Raw genomic sequence first — 25,219 nt, forward strand, 5'->3', positions numbered from 1 at the left:
GGAGTTCTATGTAGAGGACTATATTTAGCTCATTGGGAAAATTAATAAACACTTTCAGACACTGTTTCTGTCTTTCAGCACGATGCATGATGGTCTATATTGCTTGGTTATCGCCTCTACAAAATGGTATACTCCCTATATAATGGACTATATAGGGAGTAGTGAGTGATTTTTTTGGACAAAGCCTAAATGTTCTGAATATTTCTGTCACCACTGCTTATTTATTTATTTTGGGGGTTGAGGGGGTCAAACAAATATTTCGGTCCCCAAAAAGGCTTTGGCCGGCCCTGTTTTTGCTCTTAGATACACCTTAGAAAGACCCTGCAGAAAAGAGTAACACTGTTATAGCTAAGAATGGAATAGGGTGTGAGGATAGAGGTGGGGGTAAACCCCACATTGTTTTCTCTGCCAGGGCTTTGACCGCCTTTAATCTCAGTGCACACCCTTCTCCACTGAACCTGCCGTGTGTCAGGTTATGTGGCTTTAGTCCACCATCTAGTGGTTAATGCGTCTGAGTCTGTGCATCACACCACCAGAGCACCGTTTCAAATGAACAACGTGCTGCTGCAGACCTGTTGCATCCACCTGCTTCACTTAAACTCATTTCATCTCCGGCCAGGTACAGAACTTCCCGCACACTGCACAATCTGAATCCACTCTTTACATGAAGTTTGAAGACAAACGGCCAATTCAGTGTGAACCAACACAAAGTGACTCATTGCACGGCAGCCTGCTAGTGAAGATGACTGGGATTATTTCCATGCCTCGCTCCGTGTCCCCATGGCTGTTTACGTTCATGTGATCTACACTCCCCTGGCTCCCAGCCACCCCGCAGTATTTATAGCCGTACAGCGGTAATCATCCCTCAAGGAATCCTCGCGAAATCATCCTCAAACCACCAAACTTGGACGGAGTGAGAGGGCTGAATTCAGGATCCACCTGATCGGGGCTCTGTGACGATGAAGGAACTCGCGTCACCTCGAGGTAAAGCTGTCAAATTCATTAATCATTTCATTAGTTAATTGATATTGTCGCTTCCTGTCGCGGGCGCTGCATTAATCCCCTCTTCCTCCAGTGAACATTTTTAGCATCTTAATCATCTGTCTCTACTTGTTGTGACTGCTGCTGCGTGTTTTTTTTCTTTTCTTTCTTCACTTGCTTGTGCATCATGCACTTAACTCCAGAAGAATGAAGAAACCTCATTAGCAATACCTGTTAACAGGCTACTTAATGTATTTCTAAAACGACTGCCGACCTGCAGCTGACGTGCACAAATTAGACGAGGGGGCCGCCTGTTGTTCCAGTGAGTCTACAGTAGTTGCACTAATTAAAGCGAAGGAGATCACAGCCAGGAGCTGAAGATAGGAGGAATTTCAAATAAAATAGCATCTTCACGCAAGTGTTTTAACTTTAATGAATTATAGAGATAAGGTGGACGCTTCCTGCAGCAGTAGGCACGCTGCTGTAGGCTTATTGATGCTCTTATCTATAAAGCAACCTTATCAATGCTGGCATTCATGATTAATTTCATTTTTGTTTAAATAAGTAACCTAAACGTCATGGATCCTTCCCTGCATATCATTCGAGTTTGTTGCTCCTGCTGCTTTTTCAGTGTGTGCCTGTTGATACAAGTGCCTTGACATTTAATTTCCCCACAGCTCTGGCTGCAAAACTGACAGATAATACAAGGTATCACATATCTTTTGAACTTGCACGGCTGTGCTAAAAATCAGAGGCAGCCCGCCCATCAGCAGCATAAAGCTGCGATCAAACCACCCGTGTAAATGTGTGCGCTGACCTTGTACCCTCTCCAGGCTTTCAGACGGGTGCTGTTCTGCGTTTGAGGGCAGAGCTCAACTCAGACTGTGTCCAGTTCATGTCTGAGGAGCCCTGCCGCTGATGAGTGACTCACTGTGCCTTTGCTTCAGCTCTCCCACACTCAGTCATCTTCCTTTTCGGCTGCAGCTCAGTGGAAACAGCCTTGTTTTGTCTGTCTCTCACTGGCTCGCCTCAAACTTGCTGTTTTTCAGCCTTGCCACCTCATCTTCCCCATATTTATCTATCTCAGTTACACATACATGCTCAACTGGACAATGGCGGCAGCAGCATAAAGGTTTAACTCGTTTTAAATGTTGAGTTCCGTATTCTGGAAACAAAGCATGTGACTGAATTGAGATATTAAAAAACCCTCCTCTTCAGACGTCTCCTTATCACTTTTACTAGAACCAGCTTTCTGTACAAAGTCTTATCCGCCCACCAGTACGATGACATGTACTATTTCTGCATGGCTGTTGGTTCAAAGCATTTGTTCATCTAATCATGCACTGCTGGTATCAAAGATCTCACTGGCTGAGGAGATCATTTAGAAAAAGCCCAGACAAATGGTGGTGCTCACTGAATTTGTAGTAGAATGCGTTTTTTGTTCGTGGAACCGTCAGTATATGCACTACATGTTTCTCATCCATATTCCCATAACATGGTCTGTGAAGCTGTGCTATGCTAACATTAACATGCTAATGTTCTCACAATGACAATGCTTATATGCAGTTAAAATGTTTCCCATTTAAAGACACAGTGAAGTTGATGCTGCTGGTGATACTGACTGCAAAGTCATAGATTCACCAGTGTCGGTAGAATTCAACCTCTGGGGAGCTTGAATGTCTTGACACAATTTCACGACGATCCATCCAACAGTTGTTGAAACATTTCACAAAAGACAAAAATGTCAACCTTAAAAAAGTCAGGGAAACAAGTTATTATGATACATTGTCCGTGGAACACAAATCATTTTTTTTTGAGTGTTTCATGAATTATGCTTTTGCCACCTATCACTGAACTCATTTTGTGTTCTCTCCTTTTTTCCCATTTGTAGCATTATGCTGAAACCACCAACGACTGACCTCTGTCGAGATGCTCACCAGTTCAGACCAGTCCCTCTCCCTCTCCCTCCCACCCAACCTCCACTCTCCATCCAGCTGTGGTCCAGCAAGAGAAACACGTATCCAGTCGTCCCTGTCCCTCCCCGAGCCTGAGGCCTGGAGGATGCCCAGCATCGCTGCGCGTCAATGCCTCGCTCAAGGAGCTCGCTCCTGCTCTCTGCAGGTCCCTCATGCCGTCCCTGAGTACCTGGGCCTGCCACCTCGGGCAGCCAGCTTTGATGTGCCTTATGGTCGAGACGAGGGCTCGTCTGATCAGGGTTCGGGGTCTCTAAGCCCCCACTGTATGCTGCGACGGCGTGGGGGACTTGTGGAGCAGAAGGATATCATCATGGCTCACCAGGCACATAAAATCCAGAGCACGCCGCAGGCCCGCAGGAAGGAGTGGGAGTAAGTATAAAAGAGATTCAGAGGCAAAGGATTCCTTTTAAATTGTACGTGTAAAGATGATAAATCTCCATGGAGGAGGATGAAAGCACCAGGGTAAAAGAACGCACATGCTTCACTGTGTATGCAGTATAACCCTTTCAACCTGTTGAAACAGTTTGGTGAGTCCATCATTACAAAAGCCCGACACAAAGCCACAAATGTCATTCTTAAAAAATGGTATTGATTTAGATTTTTCAGTAAACAGACATTTTTTCCAGGGCAGACACTTTGACTTATCATAGTAGGAAAAACACAGGTGTAAACATTACTGATGGCTCTGTTCCATCTAAGTGTCTCTAAGTGTAAGCCTTACAAGTGATTCAACCATGCATAACACCAGGGCTGTTGAACTGGAAATGGACGGCAGCCAACATTGATGTTACTGCTGACACCTGTGCTGTTCCTGCTATGATGTCAAACCCCCTGCTGCAAAAATGGCCTGTAGGCGTGTTACATACTGTATCTATAATGAGCAGATACTGAATACATAAAGGACATTACTGTTTTCCTTAAACCTGAAAGGTGTCTTTCACAGTGACAAATCCACAGCTAAGTTTTTTTTTTTTTTTTTTTGGTTTTAGAGTCACTAACTTTTTGTTTCAGTCTGCGCTGCTTCCATCTGTCTCATTTCCCGATGCAGCAGTAGTGTTTGTCGCTAAAAATTTCTGTTAAAGCCACTGTATGCTTCCTGCCCGGCTCCCAACTGCAGACACAGATAGCAGCTAGCTGGTGAACACAGTGGAACATTTAGCAGGCAAAGAGACAGACACTTCCCTCAGGAGCTGGTGGAGACCAAAACAGAGCTAAAAGGAGAGTCAGTGACATACACAAAACTTGTGTAACGTATTGAATTTGTAACCTACATTTTTACACCCATGTTCACTTGTTGGCAGTCTTCTTCTCCGTTGCATTTCTCGGCACATTGCTACAATTCATGGCATGTTACTGCCGCCATCAGTCGATCGATGTAACGTTGTGAAACCATGTGTTTATCACATCACTCATAAGCACACACGTGCAAAACAAAACGGGGCCACACACTTGAAAGCGCTGTTACATCATGCTGCTAACGGTCAAAAACGCCACATGGGGTGTATTTAAGGGGAGTATTGAAAGCACAAGGGTTCAAATGATTAGCCTTTACAGTATAAAGTATTAGTACACCTATTATTGTTGTTTGGTTGCTTAGCTACAAAGTGCTTATTTCAAAGGGTGCTCCATATTAGCAATACGTATGCAGAGGCCTTTGTTGCAAGCATTGTTATAGTTCCACCAATGAATCACCAAATCAGTTCGCACTGCTTTCATCAGTTGATCTGACGTTTTTTTTTGTTTTTTTTTGTGTAACATCGTTTACTGTAATCAGATGCTGGATAGCGTTATTAATGGCGGAGCTGAGGGTGCTTGCCTGTGAACTTTTGAACTCTGGAGCCACATCGCTCTGATTATCTGCTTCCCACCACTCGAATGTGGAGTGGCACTCCATCAGTGTAACCCCCAACCCACCAACAAGCCCCTTTCCTCCTCCTCCTCCTCTTCTTCCTTCCTCCATCCTCTGATTTCTCTTTACTTTTGCTGTACCTTCACCACCCACTCCATGTCCACTTTACTGTCATTCTCTCATGATTTCAATCTTTTTTCTCACATGTACAGAAACACATATACACAGCTAATCTAATACGTTGTTTTATTTTCAGCCTGTAAGCGTTGTCAGAATGAGCAGCTGCAGCACATAGTAAGCAGGAAATGAGAAAAAATGTACAGAGAAGTAGGACTAAACATTGATTTCAGAACACTACTGTACATGCATTGTGGTTATTTGTCCATTAGGGGATGCTAGGGAATCAAAGTAGGAGAGCAGCTGGGAGGTAGCATACTGTATAATGCCTTTACAGTTAAGCAGTAGAGTTTGGAAATTGTTGAGATTGCCTGAAAAATGCTAAATGGTTTTGAGGACAAATTCAATATTAATGATGTTTATTAGACTTTAAGTGGATGTTCAGAAAAACCAATTAGTGATCTGGTATTTCTGTATAATTGAGCGTGAGACAGTTTTTTTTTTTCTCATGCTTAAACTTTTCTTGAGGTTCATCAATAGATACCTAAGATTTTGAGCCTGTTTGGTGCTGATGTGCAGTTTTGGACCGTTTCTCTGAAGCCATAACTATGATGTAAATATGTTTCAAGGTGAACTGGCACCATGTCACACCAATCTGCGATGATATAAGCAGCGGTTATTGGTCGAATCAAACTGACATAACTCAGTACTAGAGGATGTCTGTTGCTAGGGAACAGAGAGAAAAATAAAATGCTAAAACCACTCCAGTCAATGTTGGGTGAAAGCCTGTCTGCAATTATATAAATGCTCTTCAGAGTTCTGGCACAAAGTACACCCATTAACGTTTTAACTCACAGTGCGTGTCACCTGCAGCCTCGCTTCATCTATCTTCCCCTATACAGTGTTTCTAAAGATGTTTTTTTGCCGTGAGTGTGGACATAAAAATGCTCCGCAGGCTGCTGTGCTCTCCGTATCACAGCTGTTTTTTCATAGAAGTACGTCGCTTGTACATCTTTATCGGCTAATCATGGCGCTTTCTGTGCAATTTCAGCTCATTCAAAGTTTGGTTAGGCCCGGGCAAATTGATATGAACCTCTCTGCTGTTTCCGCTAACAGTTTACACAGCTATTTTCAGAAGCCTTTGAGTAGGCTGCGAGAGAAAAGCAGAACAAATGCCAAACACTCTCAAAACAGACTACATCTGGTCATCTATGCAGCACAATAGATCATCAGTGTAGTGATGCTGCTATACACTCGTCTGTCTGTTTCCTCCTTGAAGACATCCAATGACCTTGATGCAGCGTAAGGAGGGAGGGAGATGTGTGCGTGTGTGTGCGCGTGTGTGTGTGTGTGTGTGCGTGTGTGCGTGTGTGTGTGTGTGTGTGTGTGTGTCGGGAGAAACAGATTTCTGTAGGAAGAGGTTGCTCTATTGTGCAACATGGCTTTTGTTGGCAGAAATGAAAAGAACGAAGCAGGAATTCAAGAGAGCTATGTCGCTATGGAAACAACAGCAAAGCGAGAGCTAGAGACACACACACACACACACAGACACAGATAGATATGTGCTGTTTGCAGAGATGGACAAATATTTTTGTTGGGCAACACACAAGTAGATGATTTTTTTTATTGTGATGCGTGCTTGTGTAAGACATTTTTAGGAGAAAGTGGAGATGAAAGTGAGATATGCTCATATACTGAACACATACTTTAAGTATAGTTCATTAACTATCACAAAACTGCACATATTACATGCTACTTATTATTCTTCTGCTATTTTTACATTTGCCACTCAATAGGTCAGTGTAGCCTTGTGTTGCTCTCCTGCTTTGCATGAAGTGACACGCCCGCCTGCTTCATGCAGATTAGGAAGAGGAGGTAACAGAGTCATGGCTGAGTTTCTGAAGCTCTGTTAGGGACTTATTCATAGATCCTGTTAAATCGATTTTTTTCCCCGTCTCCCCCAGATTCCAACTTGTTTGCCAAGCATAAATTTGTCACTCTCTCTTGGCTTGCTTTCACAATCCCTTGTCTGAGCCCTCGCCCGCTGCCCGTCTGTGATACCTGCGCTGTGCTGCTAACACAGCGGAGTCTGCCAGTCGGCATCCAGGCAGTGATATTTCTGTGTCAGGATTTCCAGTGGACTGATGCTGTGGCTGATTCTTTTTTTCTTTTTTTTTTTTTGTTTTGTTTTGTTTAGTTTAATTGTGACAAACAGCAACTTCAGGCATTAAAACTAGCCCCCACTCGCCTGAATGATACCATGTTTGTGGGGGCTGAAGTGGTGGTCATCTTCAGGAAACAGTGGGGAGGGGAGGAGAGCAGCAGATGGAGCGAGGGAGCCCAGTTGCCTAATGAGGTCTCACTTGTGTCACTGAGTGTGAAAAAGACCCTGCTTTCTTCTCCTCTCCCTCAAAAAGGGAGCAGCCCTAAGATCTATTTCATGCTCTATTTTTACTCCTGACTTTTACTCCAATATTAGCACAATGGCCTAGTTTTTAAATGTTTTAATAGTACAAGTCTGTTTCCATTAAAGAAAATATGACAATGCTGCCTAACTATCAAATAGTGAAAGCTCTTCAATGGGGGAAAGCTCATATATAAAGAGCTTCTCTATAGGTAATGTCTTTGACTTGCTTGCCTTCTCCACACACTTGTTGCCCTTTTCTGCACCTTGTCTCTGCTCCTACTATTTAGTGTTAAATGTATTTTCACACCCCCTTCTCTTGCCACAGCACCCCATCTTTACATAATTGGTTTTTGAACCACATACCCACACAGCATACTGTATATAGGCTTCTTCTGTTTTTGTTTTTTTTTTTGAGGAAAATGTTTTTGTTCATGCAGCAAACTAATTGCTATGGTAACAAAATATATGTCCCTCCTCTCTGCCATCTTTCATTCACATGAATTTTGAAATAGCCATCATGAAATGTTACTGTGGGAGGGGGGCTGCCGGTGCTCGTGCGCTCCTGACTGCGTTATAATTTCCCAGCAGGTGATGAGATTGTAAGATCTATAGCCATTCAAGCAACTCTCTTGCTCCATTTTCGACTGTTTAGAGAGGAAGTTCGTGCTTTTTTTTTTTTTTTTTGTAAAATCAGGCGTAGACGCGTTAAACAAATGAGACCCTCCTTTTGTCAAGTTCACCTGGTGGAGAAGATGCGTGAAGTTTGCGAAGACTTCCCACGGATCTCTCCATCTGATGAGCGCACAGTAGTTTCCGTTCACGCAGCTGCCGGTTTGTCAGATCGAAACGAGCTTGGATGTTGGTAGAAAATTGCAAGGTGTAAAATCGGTGGATCTTTTTTTTTTTTCCTCTTTCGCTGCCTGAGTTTAGAGACGCGCACCGATTAAAAGTTGTCCAGAGCCGATTGTAACGCGCTGTTAAACAGATGGGATAAAAGAGATGCTGAGTGTTTGCAGTCTGTGCGTCTGAAACGTCAGTAAATAAATGGATGATTTTTCCTAAAATAGAAGCCAGCTGAATGATATAATCCTTTTTTTGTTTTTTTTTCTTGTGGATATGGAGTGATAGGAATTTGCAACTTTTTTGGGGGGAATCTTGGTGCTCGAAAAGCTGCCAGTGGATTGAAGGTGGATCATTTTTCGCTCAGCTCCAGTTCACATTCCTGTAGTAAAATACTCTAAAGCGGGCCGTCTCCTCATCTCTTTGTAGAATGGCTCGGTTTGGAGACGAGTCCGCTCCCAGCACGGTGGACTCCGGGGATGGGGACTTGGAGCGAGGTGGGGACGGGCAGGACGCGGCGGCGGCCGCCGCGGCTGGACTGACCGCTTCCATGAAACAAGCTAAGGCGCAGCGGGCCCGGACCATGGCTCTGTACAACCCCGTCCCACACCGGCAGAACTGCCTCACCGTCAACAGGTCGCTCTTCATATTCGCGGAGGACAACATCATTAGGAAATACGCAAAGAGGATCATTGAATGGCCATATCCTTCCATGAAAAAGCTATGTTTAAACTTGTCAGTGCTGTCCTGGTAGTTTGTCATAGAGAAAGTGTGTGGTAGGCAGTTCAGCACCATGGACAGCGACAGGAAGCATGTGAGCAGCTGCAGCTTAAAAATACAACTCATATTTACTCCTCATGTCTGAAAAGTGCCTAAAGTGCAATCTGAAGTGCACCCCCATTGCTGTGAATGTGTTTTGCATGACTTCTAATCATTTTCAGGGTCCCTCCTGTAGGCAGCTACCTTTAATCCTCCTTGTACACTTATCACTCACTGTTTATCTGCATAACCCACTCCATGATTTCCAGCTCTTAGTTAAATCACCAGATTGAAAATTAGCCCTTTAATAAGTACCTGAATTTAACCTCTTCATAATTCTGCTAAGTAACTAACCCTGGTTTGGTTTCTCTGTGGTTAGTTTATCCATGTGCTCCATTGCTGGCAGGAGACGGAAAGTTAGCATGTGGTGATCATTAGAAGCAGCTCTGCTCGCTGTGGGGGAGGCATGTAGGCACATCTCTGCTGCCTTAGTGCTCATTGGAATATGAACCTGGCCATGAGTAGGTGTCAGTTCAAATCCACCAGGCAGCGCTCCTCTGCTTCCCGCTGCAGCATCGGCCAACAGTTTCTTTCTCCTGAACTTTTACAGATTTAACAAAGATAATCAGGGAAGTTATTGTTCACAGCTTATTCATGTAACGTGGACATATAGTGCAATCATATTCAGTCATTACAGTGCTAGATAATAATAATCCATCAGAGTTACTTGTTCAACTGTCTAATTTATTTACATAATTTATGTTTGCAATGATTTCCTGATAAATCCTGTGCATGTTTAAATGTTTTGATAGCATAATCACTTCAACAGCATCACTCAGTTGCCATATCTACCCACTGCTCCTCCTGTCTTACACCCCCTCCAGTGCAGCGTGCCAGTCTCCCACTGTTACCTAACCACAGGCTCTGTGGGTGTGTGGGAGTGGGGCTAGTGGTCAAGACTAGCTGGCCACTGGCAGCACGGTAATGTGACTGTCGGTATCATAGAGGCAGAGGTATGTGGGAGAGAGCTGGCCAGTAGTACCATGGTGAATCGTGGGCTGTAAAAGCAACACATGTCAGAGTATTGACTGGGCGAGACCCAGATTTTTGCACATAGTGTTCATGTTCTGATGCCGAAAATGAAAAACAGACTCATCTGATTTCATAGCAATGGCGTTTGTTTGATTGTATGTTGCCTCATAAACACACTGGAGAGTTGTAACAATTCCCACAAGTTTAGTAGTTGCTGTGGCTTCTGATGCCCAATGTGGAACAAAGTCTCTGTACCATAGTTAAGTTAGTGGACCATACCAGTGTTCCTGCAAGTTAAACCAGCTAATTGTGTGTGATAAATCTGCAGCAATTACTTGATTGATAAAACATGTATGATGACTGGTGTACATTGTAACAGGTAACAGGAAGTAACAGAGTGGATGAGATTTATTAAGTGTTTCCCAATTTAGCTCTCTTCCGCTGCTTTCAATGGCAACAATGTGGACTTGTCCATGTGAGTCAGTGTGGGTCCCAAAGGCCCCCATGTCAGCACTCCTCTGTGAGTCAGTGACCCCATTTCACTCAAGGCAGGAAAATTAATAACAAGGAGCAGCTGCCTCATGGGAACTCCAAGAGACTGAAAGTCACAAGCACATACAAGTGTTGGGGCCCGTATAGTCACCATCACACGCAGTGCATGCTGGGTCACACATGTCAATGCATGTGCACACACAGACAGTTGTTTCAGCTGCGCTAATATCGATGAAGGTAAATATTACTCCTGAGAAACACAGAAAACATTTATTTTCTTTATTTGGAGTCATATAAAGAAAATTGCTGTAGCTGCACAAACTAGTCCTGCAACAAGTTTCTTGCAAACAATGAAATGAGAGTCGTGTTTAAATCAGACATTTGTAGATTAATGATACAATTCTGGAAATTTTGAATTAGCAGATTTGGTATTTGAGAGAATTTTAGCTCTAGAATATTTTATTTGGAGATTGCAGCTTTCGTATTTGCACATTCATCATTTCATTATGCAACAAAATTATTTTTGTGTTTTCTACAGGCTTTTGCATTGTTTCTATAGGCAATCACAATGAATCACTTAGTATATAAAATGATAGTAATCAGTGTAAAATTACCTTTATCAGTTTCCCTGTATCAGAGTCATCCAACAGCCCAAAACTGACGTACAATGATCTAAACCACAAAATTCTCACATTTTTCAGACACAAGATACATTCATAAAAATAGCTTCTGTTTTTTATTTTCATGCTTAAACTGCAGTTGAATGTTGCTTGTGTGCTGGGTTACAGTTCAAACAGAAACCCTGGCTGCTTTCCTTTTAATAGCAAAGAGATAATACTTGTAAGATGTGAGTTTGTCATGCAAGACTTAGTAAATTGACGTATATCTCATACTGTATAATCTGCTGTTTTGTCAGCTGTAGGCAGTGAAAGGAGTTCTGAGAACCATTTGTTGTAGTTTGTGTAGTTAGACCAGTCAGGCCAAGGTGACTTCACTCGCTCACTTCGCTCTCCTTCCCTCCCTTACCTGCTCTTTTTCTCTTCATGAAAAGCACTTTTAAAAGCAGGTTGCCATGGATACTGCAATCTCTCTAACAGATTGCTTCCAGTACCAGAGAATATGAACCATGCCATAATTCACGTGTCATTTAATCATCCATCCATCTATGTTTTTTTCCCTCTCCACTGAACCAGACACACATGTATTTTTGAAATATCTCTGCAATTACAAAAGTACAGTATATGTACAGTTATTGATGTTAGTGTATTGAAGATGTAAATCTTGGTCAACTCATAATATGTTGCTTTTTTTCAGCATCATAGTATGGGCCTTGTTTGTGTAATGATGTGCAGTGTATTGCTCCATCCTTGTAACACTGATCTCCCAAAAAAAATGATGACATTTGAAGTGTTGTTGTTTGCTGCATACCATTTGTTTGTTTTTATGCGCCACTTGTGTCCTTGTGTTTTGATAAAAGTACTTTCCTTAACTTCACGGCCTTTACACCATTTGAGTACATGATCCTGGCCACTATCACCGCCAACTGTGTCGTCCTGGCTTTGGAGCAGCACCTCCCAGGAGAGGACAAGACCCCCATGGCAAAGAGACTGGTGAGGGCAAAATCTGTTTTCACATCCCACATCACACAGAAAGGTTTTTTGAGCAATGTCATCATGAAATCACTCATGCAAATGGGCAGGAAACAGACCAGAGTGATGGGGGTTTATGAAGCTATCAACATGAGAAGGTTTTTTTTTTTTTTTTTTTGTGCCATAAACTGTGGAAATGTTAAAAGTAAAAGCTGGAAGATGGTCAGTATCCCCAAGTGGAAACCTCACTTTCAGTTAAGTTAAGGGTGCATACTGTGTGTTTAGCATGTAGTGATCTGGTCACAGCCCTGGACTTTAATTAAGTGGTATAAAATGAGTGAGGGAGAAATATATGTTAAGGGTAAGAAAACTTACACTCTTACTATGTTGCTAAGTGTTGAGTACATGAGGACAAATACCACATACAAATTTACCTCCAGTGGTGGAAAGTAACTAAATACATTTACTCCAGTCCTGTTCTTTAGTATAGTTTTGACGTACGATTTCCCCTCTCAGGTATTTTCATTTAATGATACTTTATGCTTCTCGGCAAGGCAAGTTTATTTAATTGTGTAACACATTTCTGACCAAAAGTCAATTCAAAGCGCTTTACATAATGCATTAAAACATTTTTAAAGAGAAAGAAAAAGAGAATAAAAGCACTTAAATACAAATTCAAAGAATAGAAACCCTTCTAAAGGAGAGTAAAAAGTTAAGAATAGACATAAATAGAGGATACGAAAGCACTCCACTACATTTCAGGGGAAACATTCTACTTTTCACACCACCACATGCATTGTACAGTTATCATTACTTCCACTGTTCAGATTAAGATTTTATATATAATACATATGATTAAAATGTTATTAATAATTGTTGTAGATTAAAACAGTTATAAGTTGTTAAAATAAACTCTTTCTTGACAATGTTGAATGCTTTTTACATGTACACATAAAGTAATCAGTAATAATATTCCAGTAATATACCTGATATATGATAAATTAACGCTCTGAATGGGGTCATTGTCTTAATTGTTACTTTTACCTTTATTTAAACATATTATGCAACTAATAGCTTTTTGTTAAGTAAACCTTTGAATGCAGGACTTTTACTTGTAATGGAGTAAAAGTTGTGTCATTACTTTTAAAGGAATACTTTTCCCATCACTGTTTACCCCAAATGTGAGCTATCATGACATTGTGCCAGTGTGTTTTCTACCCCCTGCTGTGCATGCAGCCTTGATTGTTTGTAAATGGAATATAGTATATACAGTAGACTATGTGTAATTACTGGATTTTATGTGTGCACCCTGTATACACAAAAGACAACCTATAGGTTATAGTTTTAACATTATGGCCTTGTTCATGACTAGAGTTTATTTTACTTTGTCAACTCAACTACCCTTCCCTCTAGAGTCTGCTTCCCTATTCTACTCTACTCCTTTATTATTCACACATTACATTATGCTACATTATTCCCACAGGAGAAGACAGAGCCCTACTTTATTGGGATCTTCTGCTTTGAGGCAGGGATCAAGCTGGTGGCCCTTGGTTTTGTTTTCCATAAAGGTTCCTACCTGAGGAACGGCTGGAACGTCATGGACTTCATAGTCGTGCTCAGTGGGTGAGTGATAGCAGCTGGTCTCCCTCACGACCTGAATTTTCAACAAAGTGAGAAATGTTTGTTTTAAACATTGTCAACAGATTCCTGAACTACTTCTCACCAAACATAATGCTGAGATCTGTTTTTGGAGGAAGTGAGGGAAAGTAACTAAGAACATTTAGGACTTGGTATTTCTTCTACCACTGCCATACAGTACTCTGACTGTGGATTAGCAGTAGTGTCTAAACGTCCTGTTCTCCGTCTGTCTGGATGCTTAATAGATCTTCTTCAAAGCGGTCATGATGGGCAAATAAACAGGTGTGGCTAATAACTTTAATGATGGCTCATTTCCATTGAGTGAGCTATATCAGTGAGCCAGCATACACAATACAGCGACCCTGGACCACACTCACCTAAACTGAATGCAGCTATTGTTAATGCTATTAGTTACACCTGTGCTTTTCCTACTATGGCATGTAAATAGGCCTGTGTCTGCTGTTTTATTGGGACTGAAGTGTCATTTTGCTGTTATTGTTGAAGGTGTTATGAATTGTATTTAGTTATAAGTGATATTTTCTGTTACAACAGAACAATGGCCATTTGAAATAGGTCATTTGAAGAAACATGTCAGTGTTTACAGATGAAGAAGATGTACCACAGGCTTCGGCAACACAGACAGTACTCGTTAGTAGGATCAGTTCACTTCATTCAATTTCATTCGTTTCATTCATTTCATTTGTTTACAAGAAAATAATAGAATACTGTCAGCCTTATCCTAACTGTCTGACACTGTCTCCATTAAAAATATATAGAAATATAAGATCAAAGTTGAAGGTCAGCAAAGTAGCCTTTTAATATTAAAATGATAAATGTAACAGAGAGGGTTTGGGTACAAGCGTGTGTGTGTGTGCGTGTGCGCGTGTGCATGCGTCTGTGTGTGCGTGTGTGTGCGTGTGTGTGTGTGTGTGTGTGTGAGAGAGAGGTATACCTCCAAGTGCTCTCTTTTAATTTTGAATTTGGTTGAACTCCATGATGAATTACAAACTTCACTGATTGTATGAGAGAGTGAAAAAAGTTTTAAATTAATGCTCAGCAACTGATTCCGCAATTAATTTTGACAGTATTCATTTTTAGTTTACCAGGCTGTGGCTACTGAACCAAATGATTAATTTCAGACACTGATTGTCAAGTTATGTCGGTGCATTCATGCATGTGACTCTGCTTGTGTCGACATTTATCATTATTTTTCCATGCATGTCCGCACTGCAGTTTAAAGGCTTCCAATCACTACATGCTGTACCTCATGTCTGACATTATTGCTGCATGGTTAGCGATGGTTGACCCTATGGGCTGGTCTTTATTGTTGTTATGTTGATGTGATTTTTCTCTATATATTTACACACCACATACATCCACAGTAAAACACAACACATAAATGCAGGAAAATGTGTGTTTCCATGGCACAGTCAGGCTCTACAGTCAGCGATAGGTGGGTGGATAAGTGGATTGGCAGTTGTGTCTAAAACCTGCTTCGGTTCGCCCCCAGGACCTCTGTGAATTAAATGTGAATGCAGCGCTGGAGATGTTATGCAAACGCATAGAAAGAATGGATGCATGGTAGAGAGAAAATTAGAAGAAAAGAGGGGGGAAATCAAGGGGGAGAAAGGAAGAGGGAGAGACAGACCCAAGAAGAAAACATAATGAGAGACTTTATTTGTTCCCTATAAGGCTGGGTTTAGTAAATGAATTCACAGGAGCAAAGCATTGTTACCACTGGTATGCTGTTTATGGCTAAGTGTACAGTATTCAGCATTCAGGGAAGATTGCTATCGGCGTGTTGACATCTCATTTCAACCTGACACCCACGTCTTTCTTTTTCTCTGTATCTCTGATGTCTCTGTCTGTCTTTCCATCTCGCTCTCTCTCTCTCTCTCTCTCTCTCTCTCTGCCTCTCTCTCTGCCTCTTACATAAAAGGGACATCAGCATCACGTTTACAGAGCAGTCAGTGTCGGCCTAAACGCTGAGCAGCTGTGCTGTTGACAGATTTCCACAGAATTTACAAGGTTAAAGTGTTCAGTGGGTTTGAGTAATTTGAAAAGTATTGGTTGCTTTAGTAGAGTACTTTGAAATTCTCTCATCTCATCAAAGTTTGCACCAAATCATTTCACTTCCAGTTTCTCAATAAATAGTGTATATATAGTGAAAATAAAACAAAGCACTGTTTGGTTCAAAGTAACAGGCTCGTTTTTCACTAGCTCATCATTCACAAGCCTTTGACTAGATGTAGGTTCAAAACAGTTTCTTTGATAGGAAAACACAACAGTGCTGGCATGGGATGACTGGAGCTACGTGTCAGTAAGATTATCTTTTCCGAGGCTACAGAGACGTTCAGGTGTAGTTAAAGCTTAAAGTACTGAAGTCCTCCAAAGATGCAAAAATGCACAGACAAAAGGCTTAAAAAGCAGCAGTGGCCAGCTTGACTTAATGTGTCAACTTTTTATCTTTCCTCCCCCAAGTATCATCTCACAACCCCTTAGATTTAGCTCTGTCTTGACCTGCTCCAACAATAGGATGCTGCTTACACAATCTATTATTAATCATTGTTTATGATGTAATATATAATTATATGACAGTTGTGGGCCATTTTTAGTAGAACTAGTAGTTAGATAGGCAAGTATGTATTGGTACAGGATCTGAATACTTCTCCTTACTCCTGCTGCATAATTCACTTCACTGTTGTTAATCCATATGTTCAGTATCTTACACTCGTTGTAATTGCCAAAACATGGCTAAATGTGTTACTTGCACCTTTCAAGCTAAAAGAAAGTGAGTGGTACTGAAAATAGAAATTAGGGGTAGTGAGGATTTAACAACATTTGAAACAAAATGTGATGACAGTTGTGGGGTTGTTTGCTTATGTTTGCCAGCGCTTTCAGTCAAATTTGATGAAACCACCCTCACACAATCCCGATGAAGACTTTTAAGTTACACTTAAATAATGCCTAAGGGGGATTTTCCCCCTAACTTTTACTCTTATCGCAGCTTAGTCATGAATATTTAATGTTAGAGAGACATTTGTCAGGGGTTTTGAGGCCAGTGGTTGTGCAAACAGCTTGATGATGTCCAGGGAGCTCTTAGTTAGTGAGCTGTGATCTGGACCCTATTTCAGTCCTTATTTTCTGCACATTTAGTACAAAAACACAATGGTAGGAATTTCGAAATGTGTGCCTCATAAATGTATGTCAGTGGTGGTCAAAGATTGCATAAATTAAAGACAGAGCACAGACTACACCCGAGACACTAAGAATGCACTTTAACGGAAGATGTGGCAAATCTGTTGCTGCTGTAAACTCAGTTGTAAGAGTTAAGTGTTTTTAATAAAACTGTCACTCAATCATATCACTTATTGTATAAAATGCAAAAAGTCGTCAGTGTGTTTTCTGCAGCCCACAGATCATCTTGCCTAACTCCAGCCACAGCTGGAATTGGTAACTGACGACCTGGTTTCCTGCCTCGTATCTGACACATTTTCTCGTAGCACATATGCTGCTTTCCTCTCCTCTCAAATACACACACACACACACACACACACACACACACACAAACACACAGGCCCCGACTCTCACTCTGGTGGCACAGTACAAGTAAGTCAGACTTAAAAGAAAACACACATGTGTCATAGAGGCCGGTTGGGAATAAAATCGAGGCCACTGGGCCAGCGCTGGCGGCATTCATTCCATTTCATATTAATGAATTGCTAGAAGCGAATCTGCTGGGACACTGAGCTCAATTAAAATCCTTAATCTGAGTGAAGAGTGTGTAGCAAAAAGAACCACAGCGAGAACAAGTCACCCACAAACCAATTTAATTCAGTGGGATTCCTAAAATGGTCAATTATATCCTGCGGCAAACAGGTGGATCTGATGCTTTGATTAGCAATAAAATGTCTCCCAAATGACTTGTGCATGTGTGTGTGCTTGTTACTCCATTTATGAGGCTACAGGTACAGATTGTTACCAGTGAACCTGTTGCCCTCATGTTGTTAGATGAGTAATTCATTGAAAAGTCAAATGATATTGATCCGAGCTGTGTCTGCACACTATACCTCTGTGTGTCTGTGTGTGTGTGTCTGTGTCTGTCAGTATCTCATCATGTTGTTTGACGGATATCAGCTTTCCCTTGTTGCCCCAGTCTGCTGTCCCTCTTTCAAAGTGTGACACTTTGCTAAAATTGTTGCTCTTTAGACAGGATGAATAATACAACTGGGTGGGAGTTGGGAGTGATTCATTAGCCATCTGGCACAAAGATAGACATACAGGAGTGAGAACAGTCTCCCTTTTGTGTGCCTGTCTATTCATCTCAAAGCGGTTTTCGTCTGTAGCATTAAATGTGTATGTGCATGTATGGCCGTATTGACATTAGGTGGCCATGGGGCAGAAATTTTGCGGATAGACCCCTGTTCACCACCCCATACCATCATCTGCATATTTACCATGTTGCATCCAAGTTCCCATAAGTGCACAGAGCTGGACACAGCAACTTTATTATTTACTCAGAGACCCAAAAGACAACCAATGCTCCTACGCTTGAATACTACTGCATAGCTCATATGTACCATGTGAGAAAAATATGAACAAAATAAATAACAGTTAGAACTAGATTTTGACATATCACCCACCAATTAAACCAAATAACACTCACCAGTTTGTTTGCGCAAACTTAACTTGGTTGTAATGCGTGTGTTTACTTGTGGAAATGTAAACATGACTGAACTGAAACAGGTTGTACTACACAAACTAGTTCGTACATAGAGATAAGTTGTTACTAAATATTTACACCTAGTAACTGCCAGGTGTAACTCTTGCATAGCTAACTCAGCTAGCCAACCGACAAAGCTAACATTAGCTTGCTAAAACAGAGTATGAAGTGTTTACAGTGAAGTGTAAAACAGTTTATGGGATATAGTAAACACATCCAACCTTGTACATCATCAAAAAGGATGTTTTTTAAAATACATTTCGCAAATTAACACAACATACCTCAAATTACAAAACGTTAAGCTAACAATGTCAGGCCGAATGATCATGTTAGTATGAACAGGTATTTCCCACTCATTCAAATACCACTGAAACACACATATTTTTCCAAATGTGCCCATATATAAATCAAACAAGGTCACTGGCATTTAAGTTTAATATATTATTTGACACCATGTGAAGACTATTTTTGGAGGCTATTTGTTACATTTAGCTGCTTGCTTTTGATTGAACAGATATTTCCTATCAACTGATTAATACATTGCTAAAGTGTTTAGCTAAGACATTTCTTAAGTTTTGTGGTGCCATCTTAATTTAGTAAATCACTAGTTTGAAACTAGCTGGTAGTTACACTTAACAACAAACTGGAAGCTAGAGCAATTAATCCTGGAGGTTTGGGTTCTCAGAGCATTTGCCAGCTTTGCCCATTTCTTAATCCAACTTTGTGTGTCCGTGTGTGTTACAGTGCTACTTGTGCTTGTTACTTGCATTTATATCTACCTGTATGTGACACAGGTGCATGTTGCCCCACCAGTAAGGACAAGTCCCACTGCACATCTGTAAAATGAAAACTTTGAGTCACTTTGAAAATGCAAATTGTCAAGTGTTTCCAACCATGTTGATAACTCCCAAAACTATTTCAGAAATTAAGAGTAAAACTTCAAGATCTCTTCAGCACTGTGTGTATTGTGCCTGGAGTTTTAAAGGACGGCTGCAGTGGTCTCAGCTCTAATTTTGCTCGTTTAATTGAACTGAATAAACAATAGCCCACAGTCCCAGGTGGGTTTTCTTTGGGAAAACATACACCCAGCCATTTATTCTATGACTAATAGTGAATAAATTCCTTTTTTTTGTAATCCCAATTCACCAAACCATCATTAATGTTGCTGTTATGTTTTTCCCAATTTAATTCAAAGACATTAATTTCTTGATGCATTATGTTGATGTTGATTCAGCTGCCCATTACCATATGCAGAGCTGTGTTGAAATGTGAGCAACGTGATGCTGCTGATTACTGTAGTTTTTGGTGGTGTTCTTAGTGAATGTAGGTGGAGGTGTGTGGGAGAGGCTGCATTCTGTGCATGTAATGAATTCATGCTCTCCAGAGCCAGTTTGGTACAAAACTGTGCAACAGTGCTTCACTTAAAGAGCCAACGAGGAAGAGATTAGCCTCTCACTATGAACATTAACTGGTGGCTGGATTGTTGCAGAGTTGAATCAGAAGAGTGACGTGTGTGCAGCTATCCCATGTGTTTTATTGTCCTGTTACTTTATTTATAGCTCTGCTAATGTAATGATATCAGTATTTTTACTACAAGATGTTACATTTTCCTACGTGCCATTATGAAATCTTTATTAAAGGGAAGTTTCACTCCTTTGAAACAGGGTGCTGGCATAATTCAGGATAAACAAGGACAATATAGTGACTTAAAAACGACTTAAACAACCAAAATTTTTTAAATTTAAAAGGAACTCAAAATAAATTTCAAAAGATTGAATAAAACAAAATATGAACATGTAGGTTACCTATACAGATTTAGAGACGATCTTAACTTATAAATGCAAATGACGTATAAACGAAATAAGAGTTACTAATGATAGATTATAATGGCCTTCACTCGTTGGGGTACAATTTAAAATTTTTTCACGGTGGGGGTTTAAAGTGAATAAATAATTTATATACCTAACATACATGCATAATAAACACATAACATTCATTTAAATTTTTTATTTAAATTCCATCACATGTCAATTAATGTTAACATTAATCATTAGATGAACATTACATTAATATAAAATTAACAAGTTTTGTTAAGCTGCGCACACCACTTGAATCGGGTTGTGGGTTGCCAGGTTGTTGTAACAGATGGGTTGATATTGTATTTGTGTGGATTGTGTGTTGAGCTTATGTTTCATACACAATCTGGCAACTTGGATAACGTCAGACAAACATGCAAAACATATGGATCCGTATATGATGATTATTTATAGTTGAGGGCCATGCAAATTACGAGAGAGAAACAAAAAAACTGGAGGGTGAAGGGAGATTACCTTGGAATACGGGTGTTGTGGGAATGATAAGAACTAGTTTATGTGCTATCAATTGATTTAATTTTGTCAAGTATAAATTTCCATTCAGTAAACACTTTATAACTTTGTTGTCATTTTGAACTTTTCTCTTACTCTTGTTATATTTTAAAGTCATAAAAAAGTTTAGGTCAGAATGTGTTATGCCGGGATTCCTTGTTCAGAGAGATTAAATAAAACTACATTTGAACCCTGTGGAACCCCATATGAAGTCTTGGCCTGGCTTCTACAATAGCAACAAAAATGTTCTGTAGAAGATCTGTAAATATGATTTAAGCCAGTTGAGGGCTGGTCTTGTTCATTGCACTCAATTTTGAAGTCCATCTAAAAATATCTTGTACCAAAAAGACTATATATAATCTATAACAATGACCATAATCTTTTCCTATCCAAAGTCAAACTATAAAAAGATTGATGGCATATTTGTTTGTTATACAGGCTGTGAAGATGAATTGGTCAAGTTTGTCAATTATTTAGCTAACTATTTTCTTAAATTCACAGTAGAAAACAACCCAAACAGAATAATAAATATTTGAAATCTTAAAAGACGAAGACAACACTATTCAGACTATCAAAAAAACAGAGATCGTGACACTGTTTTTATATGTGAAAAGCAATCATCCTCATCACCTTTAGACTAGTATTTGTGTGGGACCTAAGGTGTACAGGTGCAAATATTTTCAGCTGATTGGTGATCACATGATGTGTCCTCTATAAAGAGAAGGAGAGCTGCTGTCATACATGCACATAGGAGGACTTCATGCCAAAAAGCCTCAGTAGATTTGTCAGCCTATTGATTGTCTATAAACTTGCCTAATAGGTGCAAATTGGTGCATCCAGCATTTGAGGTAGACTGTAAAAAGACTGAAAACATGCTGGTTTGCATGAGTACTGATTGTTTCAGTGAATTTTTCTGCAGGAAAAACAGAAAGAACAAAAAGAGAATGACCTCTGTGTGTGTGAACGGATGATTCATAAGCTAGCAAAAGCAGACACAATATTTGCTTTAATTTTGAGGGAGCCTCCACTGAATTGTTGTGCACAAAGTGCAGCCTTGAAGGAGCTGTGCTGTTGCCTGCCTTTGTTCAGTGTGTTTGGTTTGAAGGCTATTTCCACAGACTCCCACTCCTGTGCTCCTGCTCCGTCTCGGTGTCTCTCGCTGTGTCATCTCTTTGTCTGACACTCACTCACTCACTCACTCACTCAAACGAAAACCCGTTTATTGCTACTAACCGCACTTGGTAACGGTGATTGGTTGGTATCCTCATTAGTGCCACATTTGATTTGATATTACGCCACTGCTGGCTGTGCTGCTGATTGTGTGTAGGAACAACGCTCTTCACACATGCACATAATCAAAGCACAGGAATAAACCTAGACTGAGGTGTATATATTAAATGCCACAGTAATTTGAAACACTGTCATGTAATGTAAAGTAGGTATGTAAATTTGTTACATTTTTATCCATTTTCAACCTGATTCTGATTCTCTCTGATGTTTTTATTTTTTGAATGCCTCAGTGCGGGCGACAACCATGGCCGGAGGCATTGTGTTTTTGGGTTGTCCGTCTGTACGTCCATCTGTACGCCCGCCCATCGCATTCTTGTGAATGCAATATCTCAGGAATGCCTTGAGGGAATTTGATAAAATTTGGTGCAAATGTTAAGTTGGATGAATTGATTCAAAGTCACCTCACAAAATATGTTTTTAGCCATAACTAATATACTAATTATGACACAATTGTCTAATAGGATGTATGAAGTGATGACATTTTATATCTAAACAGTCAATGGTCATCTTCAGTGTGACATCATAATGTTATGCAAAAACACCTCTGGCAATTATTCAACACTAACTCAGGAAGGGGAGATTGTGACCATATTTCATGAAATTTTACTGGTTGGCGGAGGCAAGGCAGTAATTCTTGGTGACGTAATTATTGGTGTGCTTATAAATACACCTATAATTATGTGCTGGAGCCTTTTTAAGTCCTTTTTAACACCACACAAACTGCAGTCTAATAACCTGTTTCATTATCATACTGGTCAAAGTATGGAAGTAAGATGGAAAACCAGCAGGGACCAAACCAGCTCAAATTTGAAAATGTTAGCTCCTTCATTGTGGACACATTTCAATCATGAAAGTGTGTAAAGTCATGTAATGTGATCCAGTTTTTAGATTTACTGTAACAGCAGCAAACAGATGCTCACTCAGTTGTCCTGCACATATTGGAGCATTCAGTATTGTTGGTAAACTTTTAGGAACAGTTTCAGAGCATGGTGTTTTGGGCTGTGAGCTTTTACCACTTGTTTTTTTTTTTTTTTTTTCAGGTTTATCTGCATTAGCGGTAACATGGCCTCACTCATTCACTTGCTCACTCGGCCTCTCTCCCTCCCACTGCTTTCAGGAGAGATTCTGCGTGGGCTTACACTTGAGTTTCTGCCATGTGCTTTCTACCCCCTGCTCACACACACGCACGCACGCACGCATGCACACACACACACACATACACTCACATATACCCTCCCCCACACTTCCCAACACTGTCCAAAGATTTTATGAGTTTGTATATTTGTATCTGTGTGTGTGTGTGTGAGATAGAGAGAGAGAGAGAGACAGAGAGAGAGAGATGGACAAATGTGAAAAATAATTATGATTTCTAGGATCATTTTCACAGCTCATTTAAAATATTACATAGCAACTTAGCAGTGGGTATTGATCCTCTCATCAGTGAACGCATTTGTGTTTATGGGCCACCAAATTGACTCGGCTGTTATTGAATTGAGATGAAAAATTTAGCCTAAATGGAAAATGTTCCGTTTTTATGGCAGCACTTGAATTATTTGTTGTAACATTATCTTTCCTCAGTCGAAAACTAAATAAAACCTGCTTCTCTCATTGCTACAAGAGACATTCAAATGTGATTTCTGGTGAACGTTGGTAAGAGATTTGCCTGTCGGTTGCTCCCGACGCTGTTTTTCAGTGTTTGTGTGTAGGTGGTGGGACATCAATGTGTGCGTGGGCAGATGTGCGTAGAGATGCCTGCCAGGTGTATGTGGTGTGCATTCTTAGTCTCTCACCATACAAGTCTGGTGTACTAAATAGACTGTATATATACTGTAGCTCACCGGCTGCACTGTTGCCTTTTTCCTTTAAAATGAATGACTAAACTGTCCTTGAGTTACATCCAGTTGCCTTTTACCTATTTTTGTAGTCAAATTTGTCACACACCGTGAACAAAAAACATTAATCTCAAGATAGGAAAGCGAGGCCTTGCACCAGATTTAGCTACTAATGGATGTTTTTCCTCTTTTTCATTTGTCCCTGTTGCATTTTCTCCATTTTAACCCAAAGGTCTTCTTCTTTTTCAGGCCATCACAAGTAATAGCGGTTAATGCGTCTGCCTTAAGAAACAATACTAGACAAATAATAACTTTCTAACATTCCTTCCATCAAAAATATCTCTGAATCCATTATACTATATATCCATATTCTGTGTTTGTTTGTATTGTCCATCAGGATCTTGGCCACTGCTGGTGCCCACATGAACATCCCAGTCGACCTTCGAACCCTCAGGGCTGTGCGAGTGCTGAGACCTCTCAAACTCGTCTCGGGGATCCCCAGTGAGTCAGTTACTGACCTTTTTAATACTGCACTGTCAAGGTCAAACTGGTGTATTACCGCACATAACAAGTCGTCATTCATCCTCTTATTATCAGATGTTATCCTCATCACAAATGCTTTCGTTTCAGATGGTGTGAGTCAGTAATGCTATGCCATTGTTAAAACACAAATACAAAACAAATGCAAAAACTTGTGCTCTTACACAAAAATGACTATACACAGTTAACCACCTGGATCATCATCGCTTGCTCTTTTGTGTCACATATTTTTAGGCCCTTTGAACTTGAAGCCAACAATTTGAGCATTAATATTGTTTTTCCCCCAGGAAACCTTTTGAAACCTACCGATGTATTTGCCATATTCAGAAGCTGCTTGTCTGCCATAAGTGACTAAATATATTGACAAACACACTGTGACACTTTGACTGTTGTTGATGTTATTCTTACGTTATTCGGAGCTAATTCTGTAATGGGATTTCCCCCTCTTTGTGAATTCTTTCAGGCCTGCAGATTGTGCTGAAGTCTATCATGAAGGCCATGATCCCGCTGCTTCAGATCGGCCTTTTGTTGTTCTTCGCCATCCTCATGTTTGCCATCATCGGTCTGGAGTTCTACAGCGGGAAGCTTCACCACACCTGCCTGGCATCTTTCGACATCCTCGGTACGATCCACACACACCTTAACAGTCTCTTTCTGTTCTGAGGCAGAGAGGGTTGCCCATTTACCATGTATTCTTGTTATTCTATATTACTTCTTTAGTAATACATGTCTTAAAACCTGCTCTAATAAACTGGAGTAATAAAAGAAGAAGTCGTTCTCACTCAAGT

General features: G+C 40.5%; 1 protein-coding gene across 5 annotated transcripts in view; it reads left to right on the forward strand.

The window, feature by feature from the left end:
- Window positions 1-627: 627 nt before the first annotated feature.
- cacna1eb (calcium channel, voltage-dependent, R type, alpha 1E subunit b) overlaps window positions 628-25,219 on the forward strand; it is a 53,708-nt gene continuing 29,116 nt past the window's right edge. For 3 of the 5 annotated variants that reach the window (XM_056391777.1, XM_056391778.1, XM_056391779.1), the window contains exons 1-7: window positions 628-984; window positions 2,873-3,326; window positions 8,600-8,871; window positions 11,957-12,063; window positions 13,526-13,665; window positions 24,289-24,392; window positions 24,895-25,053. In XM_056391777.1, coding sequence (XP_056247752.1) covers window positions 2,911-3,326; window positions 8,600-8,871; window positions 11,957-12,063; window positions 13,526-13,665; window positions 24,289-24,392; window positions 24,895-25,053 — 1,198 coding nt within the window. In that variant the 5' untranslated portion in view covers window positions 628-984; window positions 2,873-2,910. The other 2 variants (XM_056391782.1, XM_056391781.1) reach the window with 2 other exon arrangements.

The sequence above is a fragment of the Seriola aureovittata genome, chromosome 12 (assembly GCF_021018895.1).
Source record: "Seriola aureovittata isolate HTS-2021-v1 ecotype China chromosome 12, ASM2101889v1, whole genome shotgun sequence".
In the NCBI taxonomy this organism is placed as follows: Eukaryota; Metazoa; Chordata; class Actinopteri; order Carangiformes; family Carangidae; genus Seriola; species Seriola aureovittata.